At 62.0% G+C, this 15,184-nt stretch overlaps 1 protein-coding gene across 6 annotated transcripts in view; it reads right to left on the minus strand.

Annotated features, from left to right (window-relative positions):
- Positions 1–15,184, minus strand: part of RASGRF1 (Ras protein specific guanine nucleotide releasing factor 1) — a 103,423-nt gene that overhangs the window by 43,120 nt on the left and 45,119 nt on the right. For 5 of the 6 annotated variants that reach the window (XM_042940776.1, XM_042940778.1, XM_042940779.1 and 2 more), the window contains exons 5-9: positions 12,998–13,251; positions 6,470–6,549; positions 4,623–4,816; positions 3,958–4,067; positions 688–806 (exon numbers count right to left, since the gene is read on the minus strand). In XM_042940776.1, the coding sequence (XP_042796710.1) occupies positions 688–806; positions 3,958–4,067; positions 4,623–4,816; positions 6,470–6,549; positions 12,998–13,251 (757 nt within the window). Of the gene's footprint in view, positions 1–687; positions 807–3,957; positions 4,068–4,622; positions 4,817–6,469; positions 6,550–9,904; positions 10,208–12,997; positions 13,252–15,184 lie in introns of those variants that run through there. The other variant, XM_042940781.1, reaches the window with a different exon arrangement.

The raw sequence follows: 15,184 nt of genomic DNA on the forward strand, positions 1-15,184 counted from the left end.
GTGCCGCCCAACTCAGGCAGGGTGGACGGGGGAAGGGCACGGGGTCACACGGGGGGCTTAGAGTAAAACTCCAAGCTGAGGACACCTGCAGGGCCAGCTGCCCAGGCTGCAGGAGGTGTGGGCAGCTCTCCCTCTGGCCAGAGAGGCCCAGGGCCGGACGGAGGGACCTCTGACGCGGGCGAGCACAAGCCGGTCCCCACGGGACGTGGGCTCTGGATGGGACCACCCTCAGAAGCACCGAGGCCCCAACGTCCTGGCACCAGCAGCCAGCCCCCCGCCCCGCCGGCCCTCAGTGGGGCTGCACCTCCCAGGCCAGGAAAGGGAGCCACTGTGAACGTGACCGTCCCCGAGAGGCCGAGGACACGGGCACTGAGCCACACCGCCTTCCTCGGGGCTGGGAACGCTAGATTCGGGCCTGTCCACACCTGCCTTCGTCCTCTGCTCCCTACTCTCTCCCCAGAACGTGGTGTCCGTGTTCACGGGGACACACGACAGACCGGGCCGCCTGGGAAGGAGTGTGTTCCCCTCTGGGGAAAAGGAACCCGGAGGCCAACGGTGTCTGCGTCTGCAGGTGTGGGTACGACGTCCACAGGCCTCCAGCGGCCCCGAGACACTCAGCAGACGTGCCATTTGGAGGTGTCCCTGGGGCTGCCTGGGGCGGGGGAGGGCAGGGCACAGGGGACGTACCTTGTCTCACGAAAGTCTGGCTGGTGTCCAGCAGGATTTCACAGCCTTCGATAATCATGCGCTCGATGGCTAGATTTTTCCGGATGTTCTCTGTCTCGCTCACTTCGTCATGCATTATCCTGCAGGGACAGGAAATAAGTCAGAGGCAGAAGGAGGCAATGGCCAGGCCTTTGGCAGTCCTAGCAGGAAAGGCCGGCCCCTGGATTCTCTGAGCCTGCAGTCACGAAGGGGGAGAGGGCATGCATTTATCAAGTGCCCGCTGTGTGCAGGACGCTCGACGGGCACGATCTCATTTTATTCTTCTGGAAACCCAAGGAGGCAAATGTTCTTATTTCAGAGAAAAGGAAATGGAGATTAACAATTAGGAAGCAAGTGTGTCTGATCTAAAAGTCTGACCCATGTGGAACAGACAGAAGAATGTGGAGGAAGATGGGAGCATAGCAAACGTCCCTTGTTCACTATTCCGGCCCATGTGCCCCTGCTGGCCTTATTTCCATCCGCAGAACAAACCATGTTCACCTCTGCCTCAGGGCCTTTGCACTTGCTAGTCTTTCCTTTAATGCTCTTCATATGGTTGTTTGCTTAATGTTGTTTGGGTTCTGGACTTAGTTTTGGGGTGCCAGCAACCCAGCTGGCTCAGGGGAAGCCTGACTTGAGTCCGGCTCCAGCCCATCGGGGAGGGAAGCAGGACAAGCCGGCCATTATTCTGAGACTCTGGGCGTCTCTCTTGTTTGTCCTGTTCTGACCGCGGTGGCACCCATCCTCTCCAGGAGGTGGCGCCAGTTACCTGCTTTTAAATAAGCTTTGCAGAAAAGGGGGCCGTGAGTTTCCGGGGGGTCAGGAGGTCACGGGTAAGTTTGGGGAGGGGTCTGGAAAAAGCGCCCACGTACTCCAGGAGAGGCACAAAGCCCCGTTTCGTCTGATTCCACAACTAGGAAGCCAAGAGGGAAGGTCAGTGCGTGTGGTTTACAAAGTCTGAACCCAAGACAGTGGGAGGGGCAGCCCGTGGAAGCTGCACGGTGCTGAGCGGTGAGTCCACGCCTCTGTCCTGAGCCGGCCGGAGGGGAGGACCCTGGGGCGAGGACGGGGGATGATGCACTCCACGCGCTGACCCTGCGTCTGGCGCACGGCCCACACTTCAGCAAAGGGCAGCGGTCACTGACCACAGGTCCCTGAACGCGTATTTCTATCCGTTTCTTCTGGTTATCAGACGGGGCATGTGGCCGGGCCTCGGTGTCCCCGCGATGCTGTCCTCAGAGCCCAGGCCCCAGCCCTCCTCCGGGAGGGACTGGTCAGGCTGTGCTGGCGCCCCGGAAGGGATTCAGCAGCCAAGGGTAAGGGAACCTTTTTTTTTTTTTTTTCTGAGGGTGCGGATTCTCCTGGGAAAGGGCTGTATTTAGTGAAAAATAAGGGGTGATAACCAAGTAGCGAAATTGGTTTTGTCGTCAGATAAACGCGAGGTGCAGCTGATCGGACCGTGCCAGCCCGGGGCCGGGGTCTGCGTCCGGGCGCAGGGGGCGCTTGGGGAAGGGCCGGGGTCTGCGTCCGGGCGCAGGGGGCGCTTGGGGAAGGGCCGGGGTCTGCGTCCGGGCGCAGGGGGCGCTTGGGGAAGGGCCGGGGTCTGCGTCCGGGCGCAGGGGGCGCTTGGGGAAGGGCCGGGGTCTGCGTCCGGGCGCAGGGGGCGCTTGGGGAAGGGCCGGGGTCTGTGTCTGGGCGCAGGCTGCACACGGCTGGAGGTGGTGCCTGCTTCTCTGTGAGCCCAGCCAGTGAGGGCAGGGCCAGTCCTGAGGAGGGGTCTGTGAGCACAGCTCAGGGGGGCTGGAAGCTCTCCTCAGGGCCCCAGGCAGGGTGGGGGTGACAGGGCTGTTGCCATGGAGACAGGAAAGCTCCCTCCTGTGCGGTTAGGGCCTCGCTCAGGGCCCAGGTGCAGGTCACTGGCTGGGACACAGGAAGAGCCGGCCAAGTGCTCAGGACGCCGGGGGAAGGGAGTCGGGGTCTCGGGCCAAACACCTTGACCTGCACGTGCCCCCTGGACCCCTGCCTGCACAGGCCGGGGTGCCCAGCAGTGACAAGGAGCCTCGCTGCCTCACGGGGGCCCCAAGGCTTCTCCTGGGGGAGGAATGTGCAGGGACAGCTCCCTGGGACTTGAAAGGACGGGGTGCCCACTCCCCAGTGGTTTTGTTTGTCTGAAATCACGCCCTGAGAACACCCTCACCCCGCCCTGGACCAGCCCGTCCTCCCTCTGCCCAGGTGGGAGCTGTGGCCCGGCCGGCGGCCCCTCGTCAGCCTGGGGAAGCCTCTCAGGGCACGAGTGCTTGATGGGGCCCAGGCAGGACGGGGGCTCCACACCCTGCGGGCCGAGCCTCCTTTGCAGGGTTCAGGGCCCCTTCGGTCTGGGCTCCACGCGGTGCAGCCCCTGGGGCTCAGCCCTCATCCCTGGTGGTCTCACCAGCCTCCTGACAGGCCCGTCTCTGAGCTGGTGACCCCTGACCCCCAGACACAAATGCCCTGCCCCCTCCTGTGGCTGCCTCTGTGCCATCCATCTGTCTCAGGTCCAGCCCAGCCCCAGGGAGATTCCAAGGAACAGGAAGGACTCCCCTCCAAACCGCCCTCCGCAGTCTCCGTCCTGGCCAACAGCAGCCCCGGCCTCCAGTCCCTGCGGCTGCGCCTAACTCGCCAGAGACACCTGCTGGTTCCGCCTTCAAAATGCACCTGGAATCTGAGCCTCACCCCCACCCCCCACGGCCACCACCTGCCACCGGCCACCATCTCCTGCCTGGGTGCAGGGGGCATATGGGAGCCAAGGCGTTTGGCCTGAGACCGACGCCCAGGGTCCCGGAAGAGGGGTCAGCCCGCTCCTCCACACTGGCCCCTTGGCTTCTGCCCGTGCAGAAGGCGGGCTCGCCGGCTTTGGAGATGGGGCGGGGGGGGGGGGGGGGGGAAGGGAGGGCCAGGTGTGGGGTCGCTGACCAGAGTCTCGGGCACGTGAAGCCACAGGGCTGACACATTTACGCTGGAGGACAGAGCAAACGGCCCCTGTGGGTGCCCTTCCCCGGACCATCCACGCCGGGGACACACGGGCCACGCCATCCTGCCCGGTGGCCGCTCAGGCGTGAGCGTCGAACCGTCAGTCTGCTCGAGGGGCTCTGCCTCCCGCTGGCGTAGGCTGAGCCCCTTCCTCCCAACCCTGACCTGACCCTGACCCTGACCACCAGCTTTTACCACCTGGGGCTGGAAGTTCCTGCTGGGGGCGCCCAGAGCCCGGCTCACCTGGACAGCTCCTCCAGCTTGGATTTGGCATAGTCTAGGCTGTTCCGCTCCACGTGCTCATGAGGCGTGTGGGCCAGGAGCTCGTGCAGCGTCAGGATGTACCTGGGAATCTGTGGCGGGAAGGGGCAGGGGGCAGAGGCAGGGATGGGGAGACGGGACAGGGAGAGACAGAGCAGGAGCACAGAAGGACAGAGAGAGCAGGAAAGAAGGGCCCTCAGCTGGGAGGACTCCCAGGAGCAGGGCTGGGGAGGGAACTGGCTGCACTCTGTCCCTTGCAGCGTCCCACGGAGGCTGGTGGGCTCGGGCCCCGTGGCAGGGCCTGCGCCCGCCCAGAGAGCCCGCTCTGCGGTGCTGGATGGGGGGCGCGGCCAGGGTCAGGGGCCAGCTCCCCATCGCCTGCCCCGGGCATCCCCCACGCCCTGCAGGGCCAGGCCCCCTCCTCACTGTGGCCGGACTCGGCCACATCCCCCAGGCACCACTTGGACCATGAGGTAGGCGAGGAAGGTATCCAGCACCTGGAACACAGAGGAGGTGACCTGGAACCCGGGGGAGGAGGGGAAAGTGTCCAGCATCTGGAACCCGGGGGAGGTGACCTGGAACCCGGGGGAGGAGGGGAGAGTGTCCAGCACCTGGAACCCGGGGCAGGAGGGGAAGGCGTCCCGCACCTGGAACATGGGGTAGGTGAGGAAGGTCTCCAGCGTCCTCTCCTCGCAGTCTGGCTTGGCCTCGTAGTGCTTCAGCAGCTTGTCGAAGTCCCGGTTCTGTTTGCAGTGCGCCAGGATCTGCAGGCTATACTGGTGATTCCGCACGAACTCCTGGTAGATGTTCAGCATGGGCAGCAGGATGTCGAACAGGTCGGCTGCGGGGAAGGCGGGCTCAGCGGGGGGGCAGGGGGCCGGGGCCCGGCTCAGACCCCAGCCCGGGGGGGGGGTCCCGCCTCGGGGTGCCGCCGCCCTATCCGGGGCCGGACGGAGAGGCGCTGGGGCCACCTCCGAACCGCAGACTCGTGGCGACGGCCCGTCTGGCGTGGCCCCCGTGGACCAGAGGGCCAGCAGCGGGCTGCAGCGGGGGCCCCCCACCCCTTCGGGACGCCGCACACCCTGACGGCTCCCAGCCGGGAGGCCTGCCTGGAGGTGCTCTCTGCAGAGGGACGCGGCCTCGCCCAAGTCCTGCTCGACCCGACGGCGGGCCCGGGTGGGGTGTGAAGGGGGGGCCCCCGCCTCAGTCTGTGGCATCTCTGAGTCACCCCAGCTCTGGAGTTTCTGTGGGGTCGGCCGAAGCCTCCGCTGTAACTGCCCCCTGCCCTGCCTCCCTCACTGTGTCACACGAGGGCTCCCAGGAGGCCTCCCTCCTAGCCTGTCCCACCTGTGACACAAGTGATGGCCGAGGTCACACGGGGACTCTGTGGCGGACGTGGAAGCAGGTCTCTGACCGCATGTTCCACGGCTTCCTGCCACACCACACTCCCACCTGAGCCCGTCCCTTCCCCCACGTGTCCCTCTGTTCCCATCTTTCCAGACCCGCTTCGGTGAGGTGGGTCCCCCGCCGGCCTCCTGCCCTCCCAGCCCCCCAAAGCCCAACCACTCTCCCTAGATCTCAACACTTGCCGGGTGGGACAGACCCACCGAAACCGCTGCTCAACCCCATTAAGAAAGAAAAGCATGCGTCCTGGTCATAAACTCTGGGCAGGGGCTGCTGGACGGGGCAGTCCTCTGCCCAGTGGACGGCATCCTCGACTGGGAAGGACAGGAGGGGTGGCCCCCGTCTGTCCAGGCCGCTCTGATTTTGACCTTGGGGACAGTGGGGGTCTCTGACTTGAGAACACAAGAGAAAGTGCCTGCCCGGTCAGAGGCGTCCATGGCCCGAGGGCGGGGAAGCTTTGGGTCAGTAATGCTACTTTTGGAAACTGATAGTAAGGAGAAGTCGTCACCGGCAGAGATCATTACTTCTGAGCCAGCAATGGGCACCGAAGCATTACAAACCCAGCAAAAAGGATGCTTCCAGAGTAAGAAAACACTGGTGCTATGAAGTTAGGCAAAATAAATAAATAAATAAAAATAAAAATAAATAAAACAACAGCAAGATTCAGAATCTAAATTCAGTATGTTTGCAATTATGTAAAATGGGGACAAAAAAACCCAAGATCTCTGCATAGAAAAAAAATTGGAAGAAAACACACTGAAATGTTTATAGCACTTATCTTTGGAAGGAGAACGATGATTGATATTTTTAAACCTTTTCTACTTTTCTAGATTCTCAAATTTTCTCAAATGGGTACACAGATATTATTTTTAAAAGGGAAAAGTACATAAGTACCTAAAAATACGCCGTTTCCTCCTAGAAATGCAGTTTTTGCCAACACGTGTGTTCTCTTCTCCCTCTGGGGGATTCGGTGGGTTTCTGGGGGGGGGGCTGCTCCAGGACGGAAGCACCACCGGCCCGGACGGCGGCCCCGGCGAGGGCCCTGGGGGGAGGTGGGCGGCCGGGGACCCTGCGAGGGCCAGCTACTCACCCAGGACCAGCGTGGGCCAGCTGGAGATGCGGGCCTTCAGGCCCTGGTAGAATATCTGATGCAGGAACATGATGGTCTCGCTGAAAGGGGAAAGCGCGGGGTGAGCCCCGCCCCGGGGGGGGGGGGGTCCCTGCCCCTCCAGGGCGCCGCGCCCCCGCCCCAAGCCAGCCCCTGAGGACCCTGCGGGGCTCTGGAAGGGAACCCCTTTCTCCCCCGAGACCTCAGAGCAAACACCGTCAGCACGGACAGAGTCACCCGTGGGGCCCGGTGTGGGACGAACACCAGGACCCTTGTTAAAAAGCAGTCGAGAATTTCGGCCTCAAGTGGGGGCCGCGCCCCGGGAGCCTGAACGCTGCACTGGCTCCCGGCCTCCCTGTGCCCCCAAGTTCTCACCTGCTGGGAGCGCCCCCTGGGGACCCCTGGAGGAGCCCAGGGTCACACGGGGGGGGGGGGGGGGCTCTGGTGGAGTAAAGGCCACCGAGGGATGTACAAAACAGGCTGTGGCCTCAGACCCACAGGAAGCAGGGCTGCACTCTGCCTAGGCCCCTTCCCTGGCTGTGTGACCTCGAGCAAGACGCCGAACGTCTCTGATCCTCAGGTCTCTCACACAAAACGTGGAGGCGCGACGGGATGCACCTGCCACTAACGGGACTATTTCAGTGTGGGGGGGGGGCACTCAGTCACCGCTCACTCTCCACCACCCTTTGGGGCAAAGTTAAGGGAGCAAAAGACCCAGTGTCCCCAAGCACCAGCTCCATCGCCCCCTGACGTGCCGGGGGATGTGCGCTGTGCTGGCAGCTTCGTGCTCTCCCGGCAGCCACGCTGGCCCTGGCTTCCCTCCGGCACCCCCTCCCCGCCCACGGCTCTGCAGGCAGCTGGCCCCAGAACACAGCCCAGTCTGTCCTCACAGCTTGTCTCCTCGGGGACAGACTCCTGCTTCCTCCTGCAGCCCCTCCCCCCAACCATTCCTCCCCTCCCCCTCCCCCCGGGAGAGGTGGAGGGTCTCCCCAGAGCGGCTGGAGCTTGTGCTGAACCAGACGGGGAGTCCCGTAGGATGCTAAGGTCGTACACCCTATTCTTGGACCAGAAAACAGAGGCCCAGAGAGGAAGGGTTGGGGCAGCCGGAGCCTCTGAGCCCCGCTTTCCCTCTCCCCGGAACGTTCTCTGTGTCTGTGCTCTCTTCTCGCCCCCGCCCCCTTGTTCTGCTGTTCCAGGCACCGGGTATTTCCCCCCGGGGGGGGGGCTGGTGCAGGAGCTGTCCCCTCTCCCAGCACCACGTGCCCTGGGGTCTCGCTCCGGGGTGGAGGGTGCTGAGGGGCGCAGGGACGTGGGGAGCAGAACGTGGGGTACCCCTCATGTATAGAGGGGCTCTGATAGGCAGGGGGCTCTGTGACCCCAGGGGGGAGAAGGAGGGCTGGGAGGGAAGTGCAGAGACAGCGGGGGCAGGTGGGATGGGGGAGTCGGGGACAGAGACAGACACCGCCTTCAGGCTGAACAGCGAAGCCCATGACCCCATCATACCCACGAGACACACAGACTGGAAGGGAAACGTGGCACCGGGGGAACGTATCAAGAATCCACGTAGAGGACACCTGAGTTCTCGTTCTGAGCGTGGTCATGAGGGAGACCTGACTGTCATCTCCCTGAAGTCCCACGAGAATGGTCCCCCAGGTGTGGGGACACACGGATCCCCGACCAGGGACACCCCCACATGTGGGGACACACGGATCCCCGACCAGGGGCCACACCCTGGTCCGAAGTCATTTTTTATTTTTAGGCAAATCCCTACAGTGACTTTTGAAGGGCTGGTTTCCGTCTCTTTGTGGCCCCTGAACTAGTCTGTCGAGTGTACAAATACCAATTCTGAGAACCTTCAGGCCACATGTGAAGATCCTTCGGGCAGTTCAAAACCAACAGACTGACCCAAGGGTGTGTGAGAATGCACGAAGGGAAGACTGTCTGATCTGAGACAGAAGAGTGGGTGTTAGGGGACTTTCAGGGGATCTTGAGGGAGCCCGGGGGCTCTGGACTACCTGGAGTTGCCACAGCAACCCTCGGGGGAGCCACCCCCAGGCACCTGCAGCCGACAACTGCTCAGGCTGCACCGAAAAGGAAACGCACCTTCTGGAAGTCCAGTACTGCACAGACCTCTGTAGTAGCATGCTGGGAACGTCATAAGCTGGGACTATAAAAATATAGCTGACAGAGCATCCATTTTAAAAGTATACGCTGTGAGAATTTCACCTGTAATCTTACTACCTAGAAATTACCATCGTTTCCCACCTGACAGGAAAACAAAATGATCTCATTGTGCTTTGATTTGCTTTTAAAAAAAGCCTTGTTACGTTCAGCAAACACTTTTCCTGTGTATCGGCCATCTGAATTCCTTCTTTTGGGAATGGCCTAGCCGTGTCCAAGGACTCTTTTCTCTTATTAATTTTTTTTAACGTTTATTTATTTTTGAGACAGAGAGACAGAGCATGAACGGGGGAGGGGCAGAGAGAGAGGGAGACACAGAATCTGAAACAGGCTCCAGGCTCTGGGCTGTCAGCAGAGAGCCCGACGTGGGGCTCACGGACCGTGAGATCGTGACCGGAGCCGAAGTCGGACGCGTAACTGACTGAGCCACCCAGGCACCCCTCTTTGTTCTTATTTTAAAACGCTGTTACTTATATGTGTGTACGTCTTCACTTGAACTTGAAGACTGGCTTGCTATCCTGCACTGACTGGAATTACGTTGCATTTACAGAATATCTTGGGTGAACGCGGCAACTTTACGACACAAAACCTTTCCATCCAAGGGTGGCCCCACTCTCTGTTGTTGTATAGCCTGCAGGCTTAGGAGGATTTTTACGTTTTTAAGTGGTCTGGAAAGAAACAAAATAGTATTTCACAGTATGGGAACATACGTGACACTCACAGTTTAGTGTCCATAAACGGAGACTTAGGGGAACACAGCCATGTCCATCCATTCGTGGATCGCCCATGACTGCTTAGTTTCCGCACAGATCGCATGACCCACACGGTCTAAACTATCTGTCTGGTCCTCTACAGAAAAGGTGTGCTGATCCCTGGTCCACGTGAATAGTGCCCCTGAGCTGTGCAGTGCGTAACTGGTACAGCTGTATGCTATGGCCCTGAACTCACCCACAGCAAGCGGGACTCAGACACGGAGTAAGTCATTATTTAAGTGTGATGGCTGCCACCGAGGGCAGCACAGGACCCTGGGGACACATAAGCAGGGACACAAGCCGATGGCGGCAAGGGATATGGGGACGCGAGCCAAGGAAAGACATGGAGGCAGAGTGGAGACACCCGTCCAGGACACAGGGTGGGAGGCGTGTTCAAGGAAGAGGCAGTGACCTGTCTGCGGGATACACCTGGGAAGAGCTCCTGGTACCCGGCGCCCCCCGGAGCCCAGAAGGCGTGACTCACCCAAGGCCAATGCAAGGTAAGTGGGCGGGGCCTGGCCCCTGCACCCCCACCCTGCCCTCTGCCCGTTCGTGGCCAGTTAGCTGCCTCTGTCCAGCACGTCCCTCCCGCGCAGACGTGGCTCATCGATGGTGCACACGCCCCGACCCCCCAGTGTCCTTCTTGACCCGGGACTGCAGGCAGCCCTGCTCACCAGTCACAGCGGCCTCGGAGACAAGCCATCTGTCACCTGGCGGGATGCCCCTGCTCACCGGCATCGCCCGCGGTGCCCGGCACGGGGGGCCGGGCGTGGCTTTCACCACGGAGAAACAGCGCCAGTCTGCAAGCTTGTGGTCTGGCTGAACAAACCCGCCACACGCTTTGTGTGAAAGATCTCTCCTCCCTGGTGGAGAGGCACAGCGAGCCCCTCCCCGCTCTGCGGCATCCTCCCGATCGCCCACCTGCGTGCCCAGGGGCGCTCTCTTCCCAAGCTCCGGCCGACGACGCTACCCAGTCAGCAGCGCGGTTCTAACGGGGCTGTGCATTTGAGCCTGAAACTCCAGCAGAAAGTGACGTGCAAATGTCTTCTGGTAAGTGGGCGGCCTCTGCCCTTGGCCTGTGAGACACCGACCTCTGCGCTGTGGTGGGAGGCAGGGGCCCGAGGCTCACTGGTTTTTCCTACTGAAAATAGTACAGAAATACAGAGTACGTTGACCGACTCAGTATTGAACCAGCCCTGCCTTCTCGGTGTAATGATGTACCGTTCTTTTTATGTAATTCTGGATTCAATCTGGAATGTTCTGTATCTATGAGATCTGGTGGGAGAGATGCTTTGCCTGTTTTGGGTGCTAGAATGACACTGGCCTCCAGGAGGAGGGGGGACGTGCCCCCTCCCCGTTCGCCGTGGGTTCCATTCTCCGCAGGGGCGTCATGGGGGGGCTTTACTGTGACCTCAACGTCTAGCTCCCACTGAGCAACCTTACCAGGGCTCTGTGTTGGGTGCCCCGTACGGACCTCTCACTGGACCCCCCGACACCTGTATGCTCCTCCGCCGGCCCCTGCTGACGATCAGGTCGGCGCTCTGGAGGCCTTAGGAATTGATCAGGCTGCTGCCGTTTGGAGCAGATCAGTGAGACCCGGAAGGCGAGTGCCTGTCAGCCTGGGGCCCGCTGCCGACCGGCGGGCACAGGGCCTGCGGGGACCTTCTGGCACCGGGAGAGGAGGGGGCTCCTTCCTTCCTGTCTGTTCTCAGGTAAAGGCACCCGGCCTGATCCGTGCAGTCATTAAATGATAAAAATATAAAACCGTAGGATAGTTTTTTCAAACGACTTCTGAACAAAGGCTACGAGCTGATGCGAATACTCTTGACGGAAGATTCCAGGCTAAACGGGCGCCGTTAAAGACAAGTGAAGAGTGACAAATTCACGGGAAGGTGAAGGAAGTACCAAAGCACACCCTTCTCTCAGTGATTGTGATGAACGCTCACCAAAGACTTGCAATCTTGGCCAAAACCGCGAGAGACACGGATGTAACGACGCCTCCAGGCCCGGCTGACCCGTGGGCTGCAGACCCACTTTGTGCGACTTCTCTGATGAACACGGTCCGGCCACAAAGGTATTTTCTCTTCCTGGTGACGTTCCCAACACTGTCGTCTTTTCTCTAGCTTGTTCGTCGTGAGAATACGATATGTGACACGTGTGGTGTACAAAATACACGTAGATAGACTACTTTTCCAGCACGAATTCGGGTCAATGGCAGCCTCCTAGTAGTTAAGATTCGGGGAGTCCAAAGTCATATGTGGATTTCGGGGTGTGCGCCCCAACCCCCCAAGTTGTTCGGGGAGGTCACCTGGGGCCTCATGGAGCCTGCAGGACAGCGAGCCACCCGCAGTTACGTGAAGCTCCCCGCCGCAGCGTGGCCCGTGACCCACGGCACCTGTCACCCTGCTGGAGAGGCAGCTCCCTGGGCTCCACCCCAGACCTCGAGATGGAGACGCGCAGGCGCTCACGGCGCGTGTCCGCGGACCGTGCTGTGCTGCCCGGGACACCCGGCAAGCCACCGCGCCTGAAAGATCCAGCTGTAGTTTCTGCAGTGTTGCCCGATTTCAGAAAAAGATAGTGACTGATTTTCTGTCTCAAGAAATGAACAGAAGCATTTACGCAATGCTTAAAACCCGTGTTCGACATTACCAGGTTCAAAAGCAACCTCGTGAGGCCCAGTGGCTCGGTTTCTGGAAGGTCTTAGGAGGCTGAAGTCTGTTCCCCTCCCGGATGGTCTCTTTCCCACCCCCACTGCGGTGCTGGGGACACATCCTCGGCCTCAGGCCCACCCACCCCAGTGACTCTGGGCCTCTCCAGCTGGACCTCTGACCCCCATCTGCGTCTCTCCGTCAACCGTGGCCGCCCCACGGGCCCTGTGCCCCCGGGGACCCCGGGTCCTGACTGCCGGTGGAGGGCCGGTTTCGGCCAGTGACACGGCTGCGCCGGGCGTATTTTGGGCGGGTCACAGCTGAATGAACATCTAGGGGCCACACGGTGACCCGCTGTAATTCCTGGGGGGGGGGGGTAATCGCTTATAAACTGCGGTCTGGTTTTTTTCCCCTGTTTGTATCCCGTTTACTCAACTTTACTACCCACTGAGAAGCTCATCTAAACCATTTCTCGAGAAACTCCCCCGACCACGCGGTTGACGGCAGAAGAGCCGCTGCTGGCTCGCCCCCGGGCGCCGCCAACCCCACGCGGGCGCCGGAGTCCCCTTCCGGGAGAGACGGCCGCTGGCACGGAGCCCGGCCTCCGGGCCGTTACGGCCGCGTCCAGAGGCCGATTCGAAACGCGCTCGGCGGCCGCTCTGCTGACGTCTGCGCGGAACGATTCTTAGCCGAGGGCCCGGCGGGCGCCGTGGGGAGGCGTCCGGCGCCCCGGCAGGTGCCCGCTCCATGCCGACAGCACCCCGCCCCCAGGCTCCGTCGATCAGAGGCGTCTCCGGACGCGACGTCCCGGCGGCGCGCCTCCACCCACCCGCGCTCCGCGCCCACGCTTTTCGGGGCGACTTCCGCCCCCCGTGACGGTGACGGGCGGACGGCGGCTCAGGGGCCCTCCGCCTCCGGGGCCGCCTCACCTGTTCAGGAAGATGCTGCTGACGTCGTCGTGCGTGATGGGCGGCTTCTTGGAGCTGGCGGCCATGCGCAGCGGCCGCAGGAAGTTGTTGACCAGGATGTGCAGCTGCTGAACGTACTCGGCCTCGGCCTCCAGCATGCTGAACACCACCTGGTTCCGCTTTCGCATGCTGTCGGCGTGCGGCGAGCGGATGTAGTCCTGGATGATGGTCTTCCACTTGCGCCTGCACAGCCAGCCGCGCAGGAAGCTCTGGACCTGGGGGGCGGCCAGGGGGGAGGGGGCCGTCGGGGGGGCTCAGCCGCGAGGGCCCCGGTAGGGGGGTTGGGGGTCCGTCGGGGGGGGGGGCTTTGCCGACAGGGGCCCGGCGTGGGGGGGAGGCTCTTCTGCGAGGGCCCTGGGGGGGGGGGCGGCGTTGGGGTCCGTCGGGGGGGGGGGGCTCGACCGTGAGGGCCCCAGGACAGGGGGGCTCCCTCGGGGGGCAAGGCAGGGTCGGGCGCCCCATCTCGCTGCCTCCTCCACGGTGGGGTGTGCAGGGAGGTAAGCCGGGACCAGGGCCTGGCCTGCCCGCGAGACCCTGGGCCAGTTGCCGGGTCCCATAAGCCGCTTTCCCATCCGCATGATGGGGCTAAGGAGGGGGTGCCTGGACTCCACGTGTTGCCCCACGAGCTTTGCTGGAAATGTAGGTGCCAGGCCCCGCCCCGACCTCTGCATGTTCCCCAGACCCCCAGCTCGCCTCAGAGGCAGGGGACGTGTGGCCCTGAGTCCCTGTCACAGGAGGGGCTGGGGGCAGACGCCTGCCAGGCCGTGCTGGGCCTCCCTCACTCCTCACCTCGTCCAACGACTGGCCTGGAAGCCTAGAAGCCTCAATTAACGCTCATCGGGATAGAGGGCGATTGGCAAATTGAACAGAATGTGGCAAATTGGTTAATCTGGTGCTTGGGGCCTCAGCAGGGCCTGCCTGGAGCCCTCCTCTGGCCTCTGCGGCGAGATGGGCACAGATACTTGGTGGGCGTGTAGTTGGGCCGCTGGGCGCAGCCGCTTTGGCAAGAGCTTGGGAGAGGACCTTGACTCATGGCCACGGAGACGACTGTTTTCCGACGCACCTGCCTCCAGGCCAGGCACCACCCGGCTCCTGCCGCGGGGTTGGGGACCTGGGGACCGCCTCCTGGGGGCCGGGCACAGGTGCTCATCAGAACCTCAGTGGAAAGGTGTGCGGACAGTCAGGATGTGGATGTGTGGCTGGGGGGCGTCTGCCCTGAGTCCGGACCGCCCCCTTCTAGACTCAGAGGCTCTCTCCACGAGGGAAGGGCCCGCCTGAGGCTCCAGGAGGGTGGAGATAGAGGGAGGGAGGGGGATTTCGGCAGGCACAGGGAGATGTTCCACCCAGAATGCTTCTCCAAACGGGCAGAGAAGCCCAGGGGAGCCCCAGCAAAGGGGAGCCCTGCCTGGTGGGGCTCGGCTCAGACCCGGTGGCAAAGCCCAGTGCCTGAGGGGGCCTGGCAGGTCCCACCGACGACGCAGGAGGCCAGCTGGTGGGGACTAATGGGGCTTGCATGGGCAGCAGTGTGTCCCGGGGACAGAGGAGGTGGCTCTGGAGCTTGGAGGCTGGGGTTTCAACGTCACCCACAAGCAGCTGTGTGACTTGGGCAAGTGGCTTTGCCTCTCTGCGCCTCAGCTGCCCCCCATGTGAAATGCGGATGATGGCAAAACCCTAGAGGGCTCTGCGTGAAGGGTCTGACGCACAGAAAATGCTTAATGAATGTTGGCTACTTCTATTTTTGAGAAACAAAATCCAGATCGTTTAGCTTCTAAAGCACTGGCAACAAACTAAAAAGAAAAAAAGACCCCCACGCCGTGTGGGTTGAAGACCCCAAACACACACACTTCCCCCTGCACCTGCCCCCACTGCTGCCCCAGGCTGCGGGGTCAGTACCCAGAGCCACTGGGCGGGTCCCCATGCCATCTGGGCTCCCACAGATCACAGCAGCAGGGTCAGCTTTGGGGCCCCGTGGACTTCCAATCCGGGGTGTGCTGGGGACCAAAGCCATGAGGGGAAGGCTCTGCGTGGGGAGGGGACTGTGGCCTTAGGAGGCTGTCCCGTGTTGTGGGAGAAGCTCCTGGCCGACAGCCTCTCGGCCTGGGTTCCCGGCCCGGCCCCCCACCCACTCCCTCCGCTCTGGAACCTGCC

The sequence above is a fragment of the Panthera leo genome, chromosome B3 (assembly GCF_018350215.1).
Source record: "Panthera leo isolate Ple1 chromosome B3, P.leo_Ple1_pat1.1, whole genome shotgun sequence".
Taxonomy (NCBI): domain Eukaryota; kingdom Metazoa; phylum Chordata; class Mammalia; order Carnivora; family Felidae; genus Panthera; species Panthera leo.